We start from the raw sequence: 15,352 nt of genomic DNA, 5'->3' as shown, positions 1-15,352 counted from the left end.
ATGCAATTTCCATTTGGAAAATTAATAAACGCTAAAAAATACACGACCTAAGATTTACCAATCACGAAAATAACAAAAAAAAGTATTTTAACATAACATATTTTACTCATTATGACAGCCGTTTGGCAGGTTATATATGTCACCAGACGTTTCGCAGTTTTGCCGAAAGGAGGAGATTGGCGCTGTTGCTAACCACCTGAAATACATAATCTACAAAGGGCTGTCACAATCAGTAAAGCAGTATCAATATGTTAAATATTTAATAAAATTTTTTTTTGTTATTTTCGTGATTGGTAAATCTTAGGTCGTGTATTTTTTGGCGTTTATTAATTTTCCAAATGGAAATTGCATTTTTGATTGTAATTTCTGAGAAAGTACTGTTACAGTTTTTGTGAAAAAAGTGCTCATATTTAATTTATTGACATGAAATTTTTTTTATTATTTTAACTCAAAAAAAGTTTTAGCTGGTGTATATCTTGCCAATAATCAATTATCCATAAAGGAAAAAGCATTTTACCATCTTGTTTTCAAGAAAAGGCTGTTGAAAATTTTCCAAAATTTTAGTATCAATGTAGATGGCGCTGCCTCACTTGGACCTGGCCTTAAGGGGACTTTCTGGTTTAGAATTGACAAAACTTAAAAAAAAAGTTTTAAAACTTTTGTTGTAAGAAAAGTATTAAATAAATTGTAAAAATTCTTTTTGGACATTATTGCATATTACATAGAGAAAATTAAAAAAAAATTTTTTTGATTGTATTTAGTTCAATTTCTTAGCTATAGGTGGCGTCTTCTAAAAGGTGCCTTTTTTGGTACAAGTGATTGCGGACAACCTGTAATATATAATTTCAAATTTCAAACCCTCTTATAAAAAAACAGAGGGTAGAAAAATGAAGTTTCAAAGGTTTATTCTCTAGTTTACTAATTAAAGAATCGAATGGTTTTTAGTTTTTTAAAATCGGTTTAGTAGATTTCGAGAAAAGCCGTGTACCAGTTTGAAAAATGTGTTTTCGAGAAAAACGCGTTTAAAGTTTTCATAACATAATACATTGATCCAGGACTATCAAACAATTTTTGATTACAACTTTTGTTTTTTTACATATTTTTTAAAAAACGTTTTGGGACAGTAATTTTATGATACTAAGGAACATTTTCAAGCAAAAAAAAATTTATTTTTTTGGATTTATAAACCAGAAACTCCCCTTAAATGGATTTTTAAAAATTGCTTGCAAGCTTAACGGTTTATAGAAAGTAATACAAAACTTAAAAAACTAAATATAAGGCATTATTTTGTGGACATGCATGCATGCAATGAAAAAAAGGGGTGACAATTTTTTTTCTTAAATTTCATGTTCATTATTGAAAAGTACGTGAAAAATGCTTTAATTCATTATACCTAAATTAAAATCCACTTAGTTTTGTCATTGTTATATGGATTTGAAAATTAAAATGTTACCGAAAATGTCAAAACTTCAACCCCCTTTACTTTCTACAATTTTTTTTAATGAGTTAATATTTTAGAGATTTATTACTTTCATATACACTGAAAAAAACTAGTAGGTTTTACTATTTTTTATTTACTCTGAGTAGTACAATAGGTCCTCAACTGAATTTAAACGGTTCTATTAACTATATAAAAATAGTTAAACCAATTAAAAATGTAATTGGTAGAATGACATTTTGTGATTGTATTAACTCAATTTAAAAATGTTAAAACAACTCAAGATGTAAGTAGTAGATTTTACTACTGAAAGTGGTTCAATAGGCTTTAAGAACATTTTTTTGTAGAATTAATAAATCTTTTGCAATTGAAACTACTACTTTAAGTAGTAAACTTTACTACTGAAAAGGTTCAATAGGTTTTAAGAACATTTTTTTGTAGAATTAATAAATCTTTTGCAATTAAAACTACTACTTTAAGTAGTAGATTTTACTACTTAAAATAGGAAAATAAAATTATTTTTTATTTATAATTGTTTATTATCAGTAGAATTGACTTTTTCATCCTCTCTCCTATACTGACGCTTATTTTATGCCCTAATGATTATGTACCTAACAGAGAAAATTTCTAACCGACGGGAATTGAACCCTCGACCTTAACGCTCGCTATCCACGGTGGGTTTTAAGCGATTATTATGAAAAGTCAAAATAACCAAGATTTTTCTTTTGGGATGTTTTCTACAACGAAAAAGAAGATGTTTGCAACAAAAATGAAAATCATCCATCGGTCCCTTTTTGAGAAAATTGATTTTTTCTACAAAATCGCATGATTCCTCGCTTTTGAATAGTTTCATGCAAATAATGTTTAAAATTGCATATATATATACTCTGTTCCAGGAGAGATCGATATTTTTCAGGACGAATTTGGGCCCTTTACGCGCAGAAAACTATAAAAGGAGACGTATATTATTTTCCGTTTCAGAAAATAAGCTTCCTCTTTCAATTACTTTTAAATTTGAAGAAACATGTTTATTGACAACTAAATTTTTTTTATCCATTTTAGGGTCGTTTAGATTTTATGGCATTTTGGTGCAAAATAAAAAATATTTAAATCCAAAGAAATAACACAGGCACACAAAAAAAAAAAAAGTCAGGTCCCAAAAAGCACAACCCCATATTCCTATGTTTTTGGGGTCGCTGAAACCGAATATGACCATGAAAAATTTTTTTGCCGACCCATTTTCCCGCAACCACCCCCTTGCACCTACTCACGGGGGTTGGAGTTTCAAATTAAAAAAAAAGTCAAGTTCGATGTCTAATCCTACGTTTTTTGGGGCGCTGAAACCGAAAAACGCCACCAAAAACAAGTCCTTTCCTCCCTTAACCCCCTACAACCCTCTGGGAGGGGGTTAACATTTTAAATTTCACAAAAAGTCAAGTTCGGTGTCTAATCCTACGTTTTTTGGGGCGCTGAAATCAAAAAACGCCACCAAAAACAAATTCTTTACCCCCTTAACCCCCTACAACCCTCTGGGAGGGGGTTGGAATTTCATTTTTCACGAAAAGTCGAGTACGGTGTCTAATCCTATGTTTTTTGGGTCGCTGAAACCGAAAAACGACACCAAAAACAAGTCCTTTCCTCCCTTAACACTTACAACCCCCTGGGAGGGGGTTGGAATTTCAATTTTTACAAAAAGTCGAGTACGGTATCTATTCCTATGTTTTTTTGGTCGCTGAAATCAAAAAACACACCCAAAAAACATAGAATTAGATACCGTACTCGATTTTTCGTGAAAAATGAAATTCCAACCCCCTCCCAGGGATTGTAGGGGGTTAAGGGGGTAAAGGATTTGTTTTTGGTGGTGTTTTTTGATTTCAGCGCCCCAAGAAACGTAGGATTAGACACCGAACTTGACTTTTTGTGAAATTTAAAATTTTAACCCCCTCCCAGAGGGTTGTAGGGGGTTAAGGGGGTAAAGAATTTGTTTTTGGTGGCGTTTTTTGATTTCAGCGCCCCAAAAAACGTAGGATTAGACACCGAACTTGACTTTTTGTGAAATTTAAAATTTTAACCCCCTCCCAGAGGGTTGTAGGGGGTTAAGGGGGTAAAGAATTTGTTTTTGGTGGCGTTTTTCGGTTTCAGCGCCCCAAAAAACGTAGGATTAGACACCGAACTTGACTTTTTTTTTAATTTGAAACTCCAACCCCCGTGAGTAGGTGCAAGGGGGTGGTTGCGGGAAAATGGGTCGGCAAAAAAATTTTTCATGGTCATATTCGGTTTCAGCGACCCCAAAAACATAGGAATATGGGGTTGTGCTTTTTGGGACCTGACTTTTTTTTTTTTGTGTGCCTGTGTAATTTTTTAAATATTAAATTTACCATTTGCAGATTTTGACGATTCCAACGATATAAATTTTTACGTCTAAATATTAAAATTTGCTTTTGGAAAAGTTATACAATTTCATGATTTACATATGTACAAACTCTAATCTTATAGTATTTGCAAAAAAATTTATACCGTTGTAATTGTTTTAACCTGTACATTGCAAATATAATATTTATATAATTATTTTTTTAAATTCCAACATTTTTTAATTTTGCAATGAAAAGCCATAAAAGATCCTTCCGACTGCCTTTTGGAGACCAGGCTCGCAGGTCACAAAAATTTTAAATATGTTTGCTTGATTTTAGTTTTAGGAAAAGCAACACATGTTACAATCCTTTTCATATCATTGGCTATGTTTTTCAGAAAAAAATCTAGAAAACGCCTTTTTCATTTAAAAATACACCCTTTTACAACAAGATGCGCAAAAAAATATCGATCTCTCCTGGAACAGTGTATATATATAATTATATGCAATTTTAAACATTATTTGCATGAAACTATTCAAAAGCGAGGAATCATGCGATTTTGTAGAAAAAATAAATTTTCTCAAAAAGGGACCGATGGATGATTTTCATTTTTGTTGCAAACATCTTCTTTTTTGTTGTAGAAAACATCCCAAAAGAAAAATCTTGGTTATTTTGACTTTTCATAATAATCGCTTAAAACCCACCGTGTATCCGATACTTTAACCGACTAAACACGCACGCTCGCTACGACAGCCAGCAAACTACTCGAAGACTACTTTCTGATCTTCCAATTGGTAATTTAACTATTTAAAGTAGTCATTTTTACTACATTTATTAGTTGCTATAACTATCCTTTTTAAGTTTTGACTTGTAAATTTTTCATCTTTTAATTATATTATAAGTTGTTTAATTGCATAGTGCAGTAAAATCTACTACTTAAAGTGATAGTTTTAATTGCAAAGGATTTTTTTATTTTACGACATAAATGTTCTGAAAGCCTATTGAACCACTTTAAGTAGTAAATGCTCCTACTGAAAGTAGTAGTTTTAATTGGAAACGATTTGTAAATTTTACATCAAAAACGTTTTTCAAGCTTATTGAATTAATTAAAGTAGTAGTTTTAATCACAAAGGATTTGTTAATTCTACAACAAAAATGTTCTTAAAGCCTATTGTACCACTTTGAGTAGTAAAGTCTACTACTTAAAGTAGTAGTTTTAACTGGAAACGATTTGTAAATTCTACATCAAAAATCTTCTTTAAGTTTATCGAATTAATTAAAATAGTAAAAATCTACTACTTAAAGTAGTAGTTTTAATTACAGACGACTTGTTAATTCTACAACAAGAATATTATTGAAGCCTATAAAATCCGATTTCCGATTTGTAGTTGTACTTTAACTACATATTCACGTAAAATCAACTATTACTTATTAACTTCTTAAAAATAGTTACATTAACTACATCAACATGATTAGATTAACTAAAAAAGTAGTTATTTTAACTACTTTCTAGTCAACTACCCAATAGTATAGTTGAATTTCTCGGAAACATTTTTTTCAGTGTATAGGACAACAATTTACCAAAGTATTAAGTCAATCCTAGAACTTTCACTTTTTAGGATGGGGCGATTAAAGAAGAATCCCTCATATTTTTGTTATTTATTAACTTTTTTCTTTAAATTATATTTAGCCTTTTAAATTTTGTTTTACTATCTATAAACCGTTAAAAATGTTTTATCAGCAGGAGAATTAATTAATAACTTTATTTATTCGTGAAATATTTCATTTTTTATTAACATTAATTAATTAATTTATTTATATCTCGAAAATAACAAAAAGAGACATCTCAATATTTGTCGTAGTGAAAATTCACATTTTTAACTTTCAAAAAATAAAAAAAGACCGAACTTAAAAAAAAGTCAAAAATATTTTTTGATTTTCAAAAAAAACGGGTCAAATTTTGAATATTTGCAAAAAAAATTTGCACTATTCCCTCTCTTACAGTTTTTGAAAAAACCTAACAATACTTCGTGCTTAAAGTACTCACCCCTAGGGCTAAACTAGATGGATAGATAGATAGATATTCTTTATTATGCCCTACGGCCTATAACTCAATACAAAATTAAAACACTAAAATATATAAAGTCATGTTAAAATATAATTTTCTTAGAGTTCCAACAAAACTACGTGTAAGTGACCATACGGTCCCTTAACATACATTCAATCATTTTTACAAATTTTTTAATAATTTCCACACTATTCGTAGATAAAATTTCCCACCAAATCGTGGATGAACATATATTAAAATCGTACTCAGGAAAAAAACGCTCTCTTATACAATTATAACGTGGAAAATCTTTTAAAAAGTGAGTAAAATTCTCATTTCTCTCAGCACACCCCATACAATGCTCCCCCCACTTCAACTGCATTCTAGAGAATCCTATCAATATACAATTATAACATTTATTTACAAGACGAATTTGCGCAAACATTCTATTCTTCGCTAAATTCTTTCTCTTTCTTAAATAAGGTTGGGTCCCGGGAAACAGACGGACTGGCCAAATCCGAAGATTCGATGATTCTTCCCAGGAGCATAAATCTTGCTCTAAACAACGTTTTTCAAAGCTGAAGCTTAACTGTCTTGCATGTGCCGAAATTAATTCTAGAGATCCAGAATCCCATAACTCCACTCCAACTTTCTCCAAAAAGTATGATTTCAACTGACTAAACCAATTGTTCTCATCAGATGACGGGTCTATACGCGCCAGTGATATCAGCCTCAACAAACACTGTCTCGGAAATCTAGAATCTTCCATTACTGCTATCTTTTCAATCCAGGACAGTGCCCGACTGAACACTTTACATGACAGAGGCAGGACACCCACCTCCAACCGAACAGCGTAGTTAGCCGTACAAGTAGGGAGATGGAGCAGGCTCTTAAAAAAAGCTAACTGAACTCTCTCAATATCACTTCCTCTATCCAAGCCCCAAATCTCAATCACGTAAAAAAGTGTACTACAAGTCAGACTATCGAACAGCCTCGTGTATGTAGACCATGTGTCCGCCTTTAGATCATCTATAATTTTCAATGTAGACCCCGGTGCCGCTCTAGCCGAGCTTAAAAATTTATAACAAGCTAGTTCGAATGATCCTGAGTTATGAAATATGACCCCCAAGTACATAAATTCATTTACAACTTCTATTTTCTCGTCTCCCACCTTAAATGACTTAAAATTTTTCACCGAGTGATTAGCACTTTTTCTAAAAATTACAATTTTTGTCTTTTTTACATTAATTTCCAGTGCTCTTTTCTCACAAAATTTAAACAATGTGGACAATTGTTTACTCAACTCCATAGGGGAGTCCGATAACAACACCAAGTCATCGGCGTAGGCAAGAATTGGAACATCTGTGGTACTATTCATAGAGACCCTTGCAACCCTCATTCCGCAAGAAAATCTCTAAATCGCTGGTAAATAAGGAGAAAAGATGAGAACTGAGTACCTCACCCTGTAAAACGCCCTGAGATACGTTAATAAATTCAGTAGAACCATAACGGGTTTTAATACTGGCACTCGCCTTTTCATAGAAGTCTTTCAATAGATTTATAAATTTTGTCCTTAAACCAATCGAGTGCAGTTTGTACCATAAAATGTCGTGGTCAACGGAGGGAAAGGCACTTTTGAAGTCAATAAAGGCCGCGTAAACAATCCTCCCAGGCAATCTTAAATGAATTTGTAATAACGAATTTAAGGTAAAAAGATTTTCCACGCAACCCCTTCCCCTTCTGAAGCCCGACTGGAACTCCGGTAACACCCTAATCTCACTCTCCCGTAATAAAAGCCTGTCCGCCAGTATCTGAGTGAACCATTTCACCACATTGTTAACTAATGTAATGAGACGAAAGTTATTCGGATTCTCGATGTCACCCTTTTTGTGCAGCATACACATTATCAATTGTCCCGACGCAACCGGTACCTTTTCCTGGACAAGAATTTTATTGAATAAGTTTTCCAAAAAAAATAAACCAATTTTCCGGCAGGTTCTTAAGAAAACTATAATTGATGCTGTCATCTCCCGGTGACTTTAAATCTTTAAAACCTTTATGCATTTTCTTAACTCTTCATATGTTATACTACTGTCCAGAATCGGGTGGCCAATATACGGTGCTGTGAAATGGTTCACGACCTTAACAGGAAACAATTCACGTAGGTACTGCCACCATGCGTCCCTACTCAAATATCAATACTCACAAAACATTTGCTTCTTTTCTTATTAACAATGGACCAGAAGTCTTTCGAATCTCTCGACATAGCAAGCTCATCTACAGATTTTTGAAATTTCAAAAAAAAATTATTTCTTAAAAATCGAGTTCCAAGAGTTCTGATGGGAGTTTTGTTTGCCCTCCACTGAGTTCTACAAAAAACCCTAATAATTTTTTTCTAAACTCATAATTAAAGAAACTACGGGAGCTGGAATTAAAAATAATAAATATATTAACAAATAATAACATTTACTTTTTCATAATTGAGTTCCAAGTATTTTGCTGGCAATTCTTTATGCTCTCTGAATATGAATCAGCCGAATCTCGCTGAGTCTCAGCTATAAGAATGTATATCACTAATTTGAATCAGCGTATATACTTTGATTATAATCAGTGATATACTTATCACATCCGAGAAGTTGGCAACGCCATTTTATTTTTTCAAAAAGCAATTTTTGTGCTAATTTGAGCTGCAAATTTTTTTTAAATAAAAATAGGGGTCAAAATTAAAAAAAAACAGTCTTTAGCTCAAAATTTATGATTAATTTTTATTTTAATCAAATTATTCGGCAAACACCAATAAAATTTGCAAAAAAAGATTTAAAAAAATTTTTTTTTCCAAACCAACGAAAATTTAATAAACAAAATTAACATTTTTAACCCTAAAGTGGGTAAATACCAAAAATTTTTCAAATCAATTTTTGTGCTATATTCTGCACGACTAGAACAAAAATAATCTCTAAAACATTTTTAAAAAACTGTAAATTCAAAAGAAATTGCAAGTTTATTACTCAAAAACAAGAAGGGGTGGACATTTATATTACATAAATGTGATGTTCATTTCACGAACATTATGCTTTCTCGCAGAAAATATTTAATTTAATTTACATTAAAAAAATTTTTTTTAATACCTACTTTTAATTTAATTTATTTTAATTTCGATTTTGCATTTCCTGAAGAAGTTTTTGTTAATTCTTAAATTTTTCTTTTTCTTAAGTTCTTTCGAATTTATTTACGTTTTGTTGACGTTAAAAAAAACGATTAATTTTATAAAAGGTAAAATATATAGATCAATCAATTTGTTTCTATGTAAGGAATGCAATTTTGCGTAAACATTTTGAAAATTTTCATTAATAAAAAAGAAAAAAAATTTTTAACAAAAAAAATTTAAATTTTTTGTGAAAAAATAAAAATAATGATTTCATCTATAAATTTAAAGAAAATATGAACTTAATATAGGTAAAAAAATACGTTTTAACGCACTCTCTAAATTTGAATCAGCGGAATCTCGCTGATTCTCAGCTATAAGTATACCACTGATTCCAATCAGCTTATATGCACTGATGAATTAGTGGAATTTCACTGATTTTTCAGCGTATATCCGCTGATTGGTACCAGTGGTATATTTATCGCTGATTCAAATTTAGAGAGCAAAGAATAGGGGAATAGTGTCAGGGTTGGACACTTGTCAGGGTTGGACACTTGGCTTTTTTTTAAATAAGAACACTAGCGCCACCTGTATGCGTACGTGACGAATCTTCTAGTAGTATAACCTAACTTTTTGTGGCATTACATTTTTGGAGAATCAAAAGTAGCGTCTCTTGTGACTTCGGTGCAATCGAAGAGACAAAAAAAGTTTTGTTTGACTTGTGAATAAACCTAAAAAATGTGTAAAAAAAGCAAGAATTCGGCAAGATAAGCTTATTGAATGTATTGTGGGGTACATAATTTAAGAAGAAAAAAAGTGAAAAATCGAATCGCGACACATGTCTAGTTATGGTTAGCACAATTCGAAAATGATGCTTCTAGTTAGGGTTGGACACTTTATACAGTTAGGGTTGGACACCCATATTAATTATGAATTTGACACAATTTATAAATAAATTTTATTTTATTGATATTTCAGTGCAAAATTGTGCCAAAGATATTAGAAAAATAATACTTAAATTGTATAAATTTTGTTCATCATTTCATTGAGTTATTTGGAACAATAAAGCGTTATTTTTTATAATTTGAGTTCATTCCTTTTTTAAACCCATGAAGCTTTACAATTTGTAAACAATAAGTAAAGATAAACATGAAAAAATAAGAATAAAAAACATTACAAATGTTATTTTACGTTTTTACCAATAATGCGTTTCGATTTTCAAAAAGTGTCCAACCCTGACTGAAAAGTCCAACCCTGACTAGATTTTTTTTTTTTTTTAAATGTTTATAACTTTTTTAATTTTGGACCAATCAATTTACGGTCCACAGCAAAAGTGTTCCTCTTTTGTAGATCTTTCCACCCATATACCACAATTGACTGAATTTATCTAAACAAAATATTTATAAACAAAAAACCAAAACTGTGTCCAACCCTGACACTATTCCCCTACCTTTTTAAAATAAATAAAGTGAAATTTTTATAATAAAAAGCTTTTTTATCAAAAAATGTATTTTTAACTTTTTGGAAAAATGGTCTCAAAAAAATTGTGTTGATATTTTTGGAAATCCTTTTGTCGGATTTTTGGTATTAGTAAGTAGAATTAGTATGCAAAATTTCCGGGCGATCCGTCAACATTTGTTTGAGATAATTCGTACACAAGAAGCGGTGCCATACACACATATCCACATACACACACATACATCCGGACATTTGTTCCTCATATCGAAATATATTTATATTAGTTAAAAATTTATTAAAATAATTGATTTTAGGAAGTTCGAAAATTGTCATCACTATAAAGCTTCCTACGAGAAAGCAATAACATTCTTAATCCTAAAATAGGCAAATATCAAAATTATTGAAAAACAATTTTTATGCTGTATTCTGCACAACTATCACAAAAATAATCTTTAAAAACATTTTAGAAAAACTGTGTAAACTCAAAAGAAATTGCAACTTTATTACTCAAAAGTAACATTTTTCACTCTAAAATGGGCAAATATCAAAATTTTTAAAAAACAATTTTTGTGCTTAATTCTTCTCGACTAGCCCATTTTAGGGTTAAAATTTTTATTTTGAATTTTCGTTTTATTGGAAAAAATTTTTTTTTTAATTTCTTTTGCAGATTTTATTGGTGTTACATTATGACTTGCCGAATAATTTGATTGGAATAAAAATTAATCAATAAATTTTAAACTAAAAACAATATTTCTTAAATTTTGACCGCTATTTTTATTTTTTCAAAAAAATTTTTGCAGCATGAATTAGCACAAAATTAGCACAATTTAGCGCAAAAATTGCTTTTTTGAAAAATAAAATGGCTTTGCCAACTTCTCGGAAGTTAATTATCTTTTTTAGACTTTTTTATCTTACGTAAAATAAAACATGAGGACTAGTTTTTTAATTATCCATTGGTAATGTTTCACTACTGCATAAATCGTCATACAAATACCATTTATTTTTCCATATATAGGACTTGTAATGTTCGTCTTCGGAATTATAATCAACAACTCCAGAAATTTTGTATATTTCGTCGTTAATACAAACTGACAAAGGAATTGACTCGAGTAAAAATTTATTTAATACTTTTATTTGTTTTAAATATTTATTTCTTTCTTTTAATTTTGCGTTATCGCTAATATACTGCATCTAAGAAGATTTTTTGTTTCAAGACTCCTATAGTACCTTTAAATTTGTTTTTAATCTTTCGATATAAGTATCATGGTTAAGAAGGGAAGTGTCAATTATTATATTAGGACCGTATTCAGTTTTTAATTTATTCGTATTTCCACATTTTTGGCTTCTAAATAATTTCTTATTACTTTGATTGTCATCTACAGCGCTTTGCAAATGTCCCATTCTATTTAGAAGAATAATGTTGATATTTATTGCCAGTGAGAGATATTTTGTCTCATTTGAATAAAGACATTTGGAATTGGAACATTTGCAAATCGCTGAATAGCTTGGAACTTCATAAAATAAAATTTCATCAAGGTGTGCAGCATTGCATTTTGCGTCAATTGTATGCATCTTACGAGTCTGAAAAGACTTAAAAATTAAATTATCCCGATCTGCAATATCTAATAAGATATTTGCTCTATCTTTATAAATCAAAATCGAAACTTTCTACTTCTATTGAAATGGAAGATTCTTGTTCGAGTGATGAAATCCCTTTGAAACTGGGAAGCTGATTGTCATTACTGTCCATTTCTATTTCAACTGACGTTTTCAATGTAATAGATGTTAAATTACAATTTGTCTTTTGTTGATCCATTTTCTTGTCACTAGAAAGATGAATGTCGTCATGGCTGTCGATTTCTAGTTCTGAATTTTTCAAAGTAGCGGATGTTAAATCCATATTTGTCTTTTTTTCTCTTTGCATTCAGTGTTTTTTGTTGGATTATTTACTGATTCAGCAGCAGACAATTTCACTTTTTGCTCTAAATACTCCACGTGAAAAATAGCAAATTTATCTACTCGCATTTGTCGCTAAAAAATTGCTTTTAAGAGTCAAGTCTCATGTAGATGCAAAATGTAAAATAGAAATTACTAGATGGTTACCAGATATGGATTTAGACCAAATCAACCTTAAGTTTAATTAAAATTTTCTTCTTTGTTTAAAAATAATATGGGAACCTCAAATATTCAAAATCCACAAGAAATTTTAGAGAGTGCAAGTAAATTTTAAATAAAATTCATTTCAGGCGTACGTTCTTGGGATCATTGGAATGGTATTTTGTTATCTAATTCGAAATATTTAAAACAATATTTATTTATTTATTAATATTTTTGAAGATTTAAACCGTTTTTTAGTCATCGAAAAAGCAGAGATCGCACAATTTTTGACGGTAGTGTAAATTCCATAATTTTCATCAAATTGAAAAATCAAAATATATTTGCATATTTTTCATAAAGATTTTGAAAAAAGGTTCAATTCGAAAAAATATTTTAACGAATACTTCACATGAAAAGACCGATATGTTGCTACTAATATTCGATATTTTATTACCTTGACGGTTTGCATAAGTCGTCCAAAAATGTCATCAACTGAAATAAACTGAAATCATGTTCTTTTTTTCAAACGCTGCCGATCCACTAGGCCTATGTATTCTTTCCTCATTGTAAGAAACTTTAATAATAATATTTTAATGTTCTGTTTTTCTCTTTTGAATCATGAAAAGTCTCCGCGGTCCACTGATGAAACAATCGGGATTAGAATTAAAGCCACGTTTTATTATTTAGTTAAATGCATTTATTAAAAGATTAAGTTTAGTAAAAATAAGATAAATATAATTGAATGGTGAATTTCGAAAAGGGCTCAACTCTAAAAAGGCTAAGAGTCATTTTCACTATCAATTGTTATGCGAAAATGACACTTACGCTTTTTCGAGTTGAGCCCTTTCCGAAATTCACCATTCAATTATCGCACTGGTTCGCTCACTATATTCTTCAATAGACGCACAACGCTCATTCTCTTGCCATGCCTTTTCGCACACTGACGTACACTAAAATTTACAAAATGTGCTACTAGCCACATTTTTTCCGCTCAAAATAGATTTCCGGTTGGACGCGCGATTTTTAAAAATGCTAACATCATGTTTAGCTGCCACGTACTTTTCTTTTAAACTCTCCCATCTTCTTCGAATTTTTTTCAATTCACAAGGAACTGAAATATACATATAATTAAAAAGTAATTAATTGAAGACAAACTAACATTATTTGCATGAAATAAAAATAATGAATAACCAAAAACTATGACTAACGTTGCCTACAATTGTGTGCGCTAGGGAGATTAAATCATTTTTTTTCGAAATTTTTTATTTTTCCTTGACAACGCTATGTAAATTGATCCGAATCAAGTTCGCTATATTTTTCCTGTGATTTTTACGTAAAAATAGGTAAGTGTACCAAATTTGAGCTCTTTATGTCAAAAGATGTGGCTGCTAGGGGGGGGGGGTACATAGTCATTTTTAGGTATTTTTCGTAAAAATTCATGGTTTTTCCTTGACAACGCTATGATAATCAACTCCAATCATGCTCGCTATATTTTTTTGTAATCTACACGTAAAAATACGTTAAAATATATAAATTTGATTTCCTTTAAATAAAATTTTGTTCGTTTTTGGTGGAAAAATACATTTTTTTCCTAAAATTGGCATTTTTTCTTGAAAAACTTGATAAAAAGTTATTCATCATCTCTAAACGTGACCGCCTTTGTTCCTGTATTTTTCCTGTAAAAATAAATTTGTATACTAAATATGAACTGTCTGGATCGAATATTGTGTGCACTAGGGAGAATAAACCATTTTTTTTTTTGAAATTTTTGATTTTTCCTTGCCAACGCTATGTAAATTGATACGAATCAAGTTCGCTATATTTTTCCTGTAATTTTCACGTAAAAATACGTAAGTGTGCCAAATTTGAGCTTTTTATGTCAAAAGATGTGCCCGCTAGGGGGGGGGGTACATAGTCATTTTTAGGCATTTTTCGTAAAAATTCATGTTTTTTCCTTGACAACGCTATGACAATCAATTCTAATCTGGTTCGCTATATTTTTCCTGCAATCTACACGCAAAAATACATATGTGTACCAAATTTTAGTTCTTCAGATAAATTCATGTGACCGCTAGGGGGGGGGGGTACACGATTTCAAAAAACCGATATTAATAGGGTTCCGAACCGAGTACGGAATCCTAAAAAAGCAAAAAAAAAAAAACAGTGTAAGGTCCTTAAGTAATTAATTTAAATTTACCTTTAAATTTTTCAGATATTACATAAATTTAAAAACCAAAATGCAATGTACGGAAGAGGTTGACGAATGTCATGAAGTTAGAAGAAAATTTTATCTTCCTGGTTCACCAGCAGGCAGAGGAGCTAAGTGGGAATGGGCCGGCGATACTGATGATTGGCATACTTATGATATGGAAGTACAATGTCTTATTGAAGAAGCCTGGGCAAAGGTAGTACTTAAAAATTGTTCATCATTATTTGTTTCTAAATATAATTATTTAAGCGTATACTAATGTGTTTTGTATTTCCTCTTTTTTAGGGAGATAAGACTATAGACGTATCTAAAACGTATTTGGGCTTTCCATATATTATAAACTTTTGTAATTTAACTCAAGTTCGATGTTGCACTGGTTATGTAAGGTCTATTCGTAGAATTTTACAAGCACCTTATCCCTTAGTAAAAGTAACTCTCGAAGAATTACACATTAATACTGAAAAAAGGTTTATGTCAACGATTTCAAAATCTGGAAGTTCCAAATCAACGAGCAATAAAAAGACTTCAAGCAATAATAATAAAAAAAATAATAAGAAAGTATGTAAATAAATAAATATTTATTGTTATAAAATATATTAATTTCAAC

General features: G+C 30.5%; 1 protein-coding gene across 1 annotated transcript in view; it reads left to right on the top strand.

Moving 5' to 3' along the window:
* The window catches only part of LOC127281038 (protein deltex), a 32,290-nt gene that overhangs the window by 1,882 nt on the left and 15,056 nt on the right, over window positions 1-15,352 (top strand). Inside the window, exons 2-3 of the mRNA XM_051304522.1 lie at window positions 14,749-14,941; window positions 15,031-15,303. Of these exons, the coding sequence (XP_051160479.1) occupies window positions 14,749-14,941; window positions 15,031-15,303 (466 nt within the window). The remainder of the gene's footprint in view (window positions 1-14,748; window positions 14,942-15,030; window positions 15,304-15,352) is intronic.

The sequence above is a fragment of the Leptopilina boulardi genome, unplaced genomic scaffold (genome assembly GCF_019393585.1).
Source record: "Leptopilina boulardi isolate dan_hultmark-lab unplaced genomic scaffold, ZJU_Lbou_2.1 LbouV2_262, whole genome shotgun sequence".
NCBI lineage: Eukaryota > Metazoa > Arthropoda > Insecta > Hymenoptera > Figitidae > Leptopilina > Leptopilina boulardi.
Note: the sequence above shows the minus strand (reverse complement) of the source record. Positions and strands in the feature narration are given on the sequence as shown.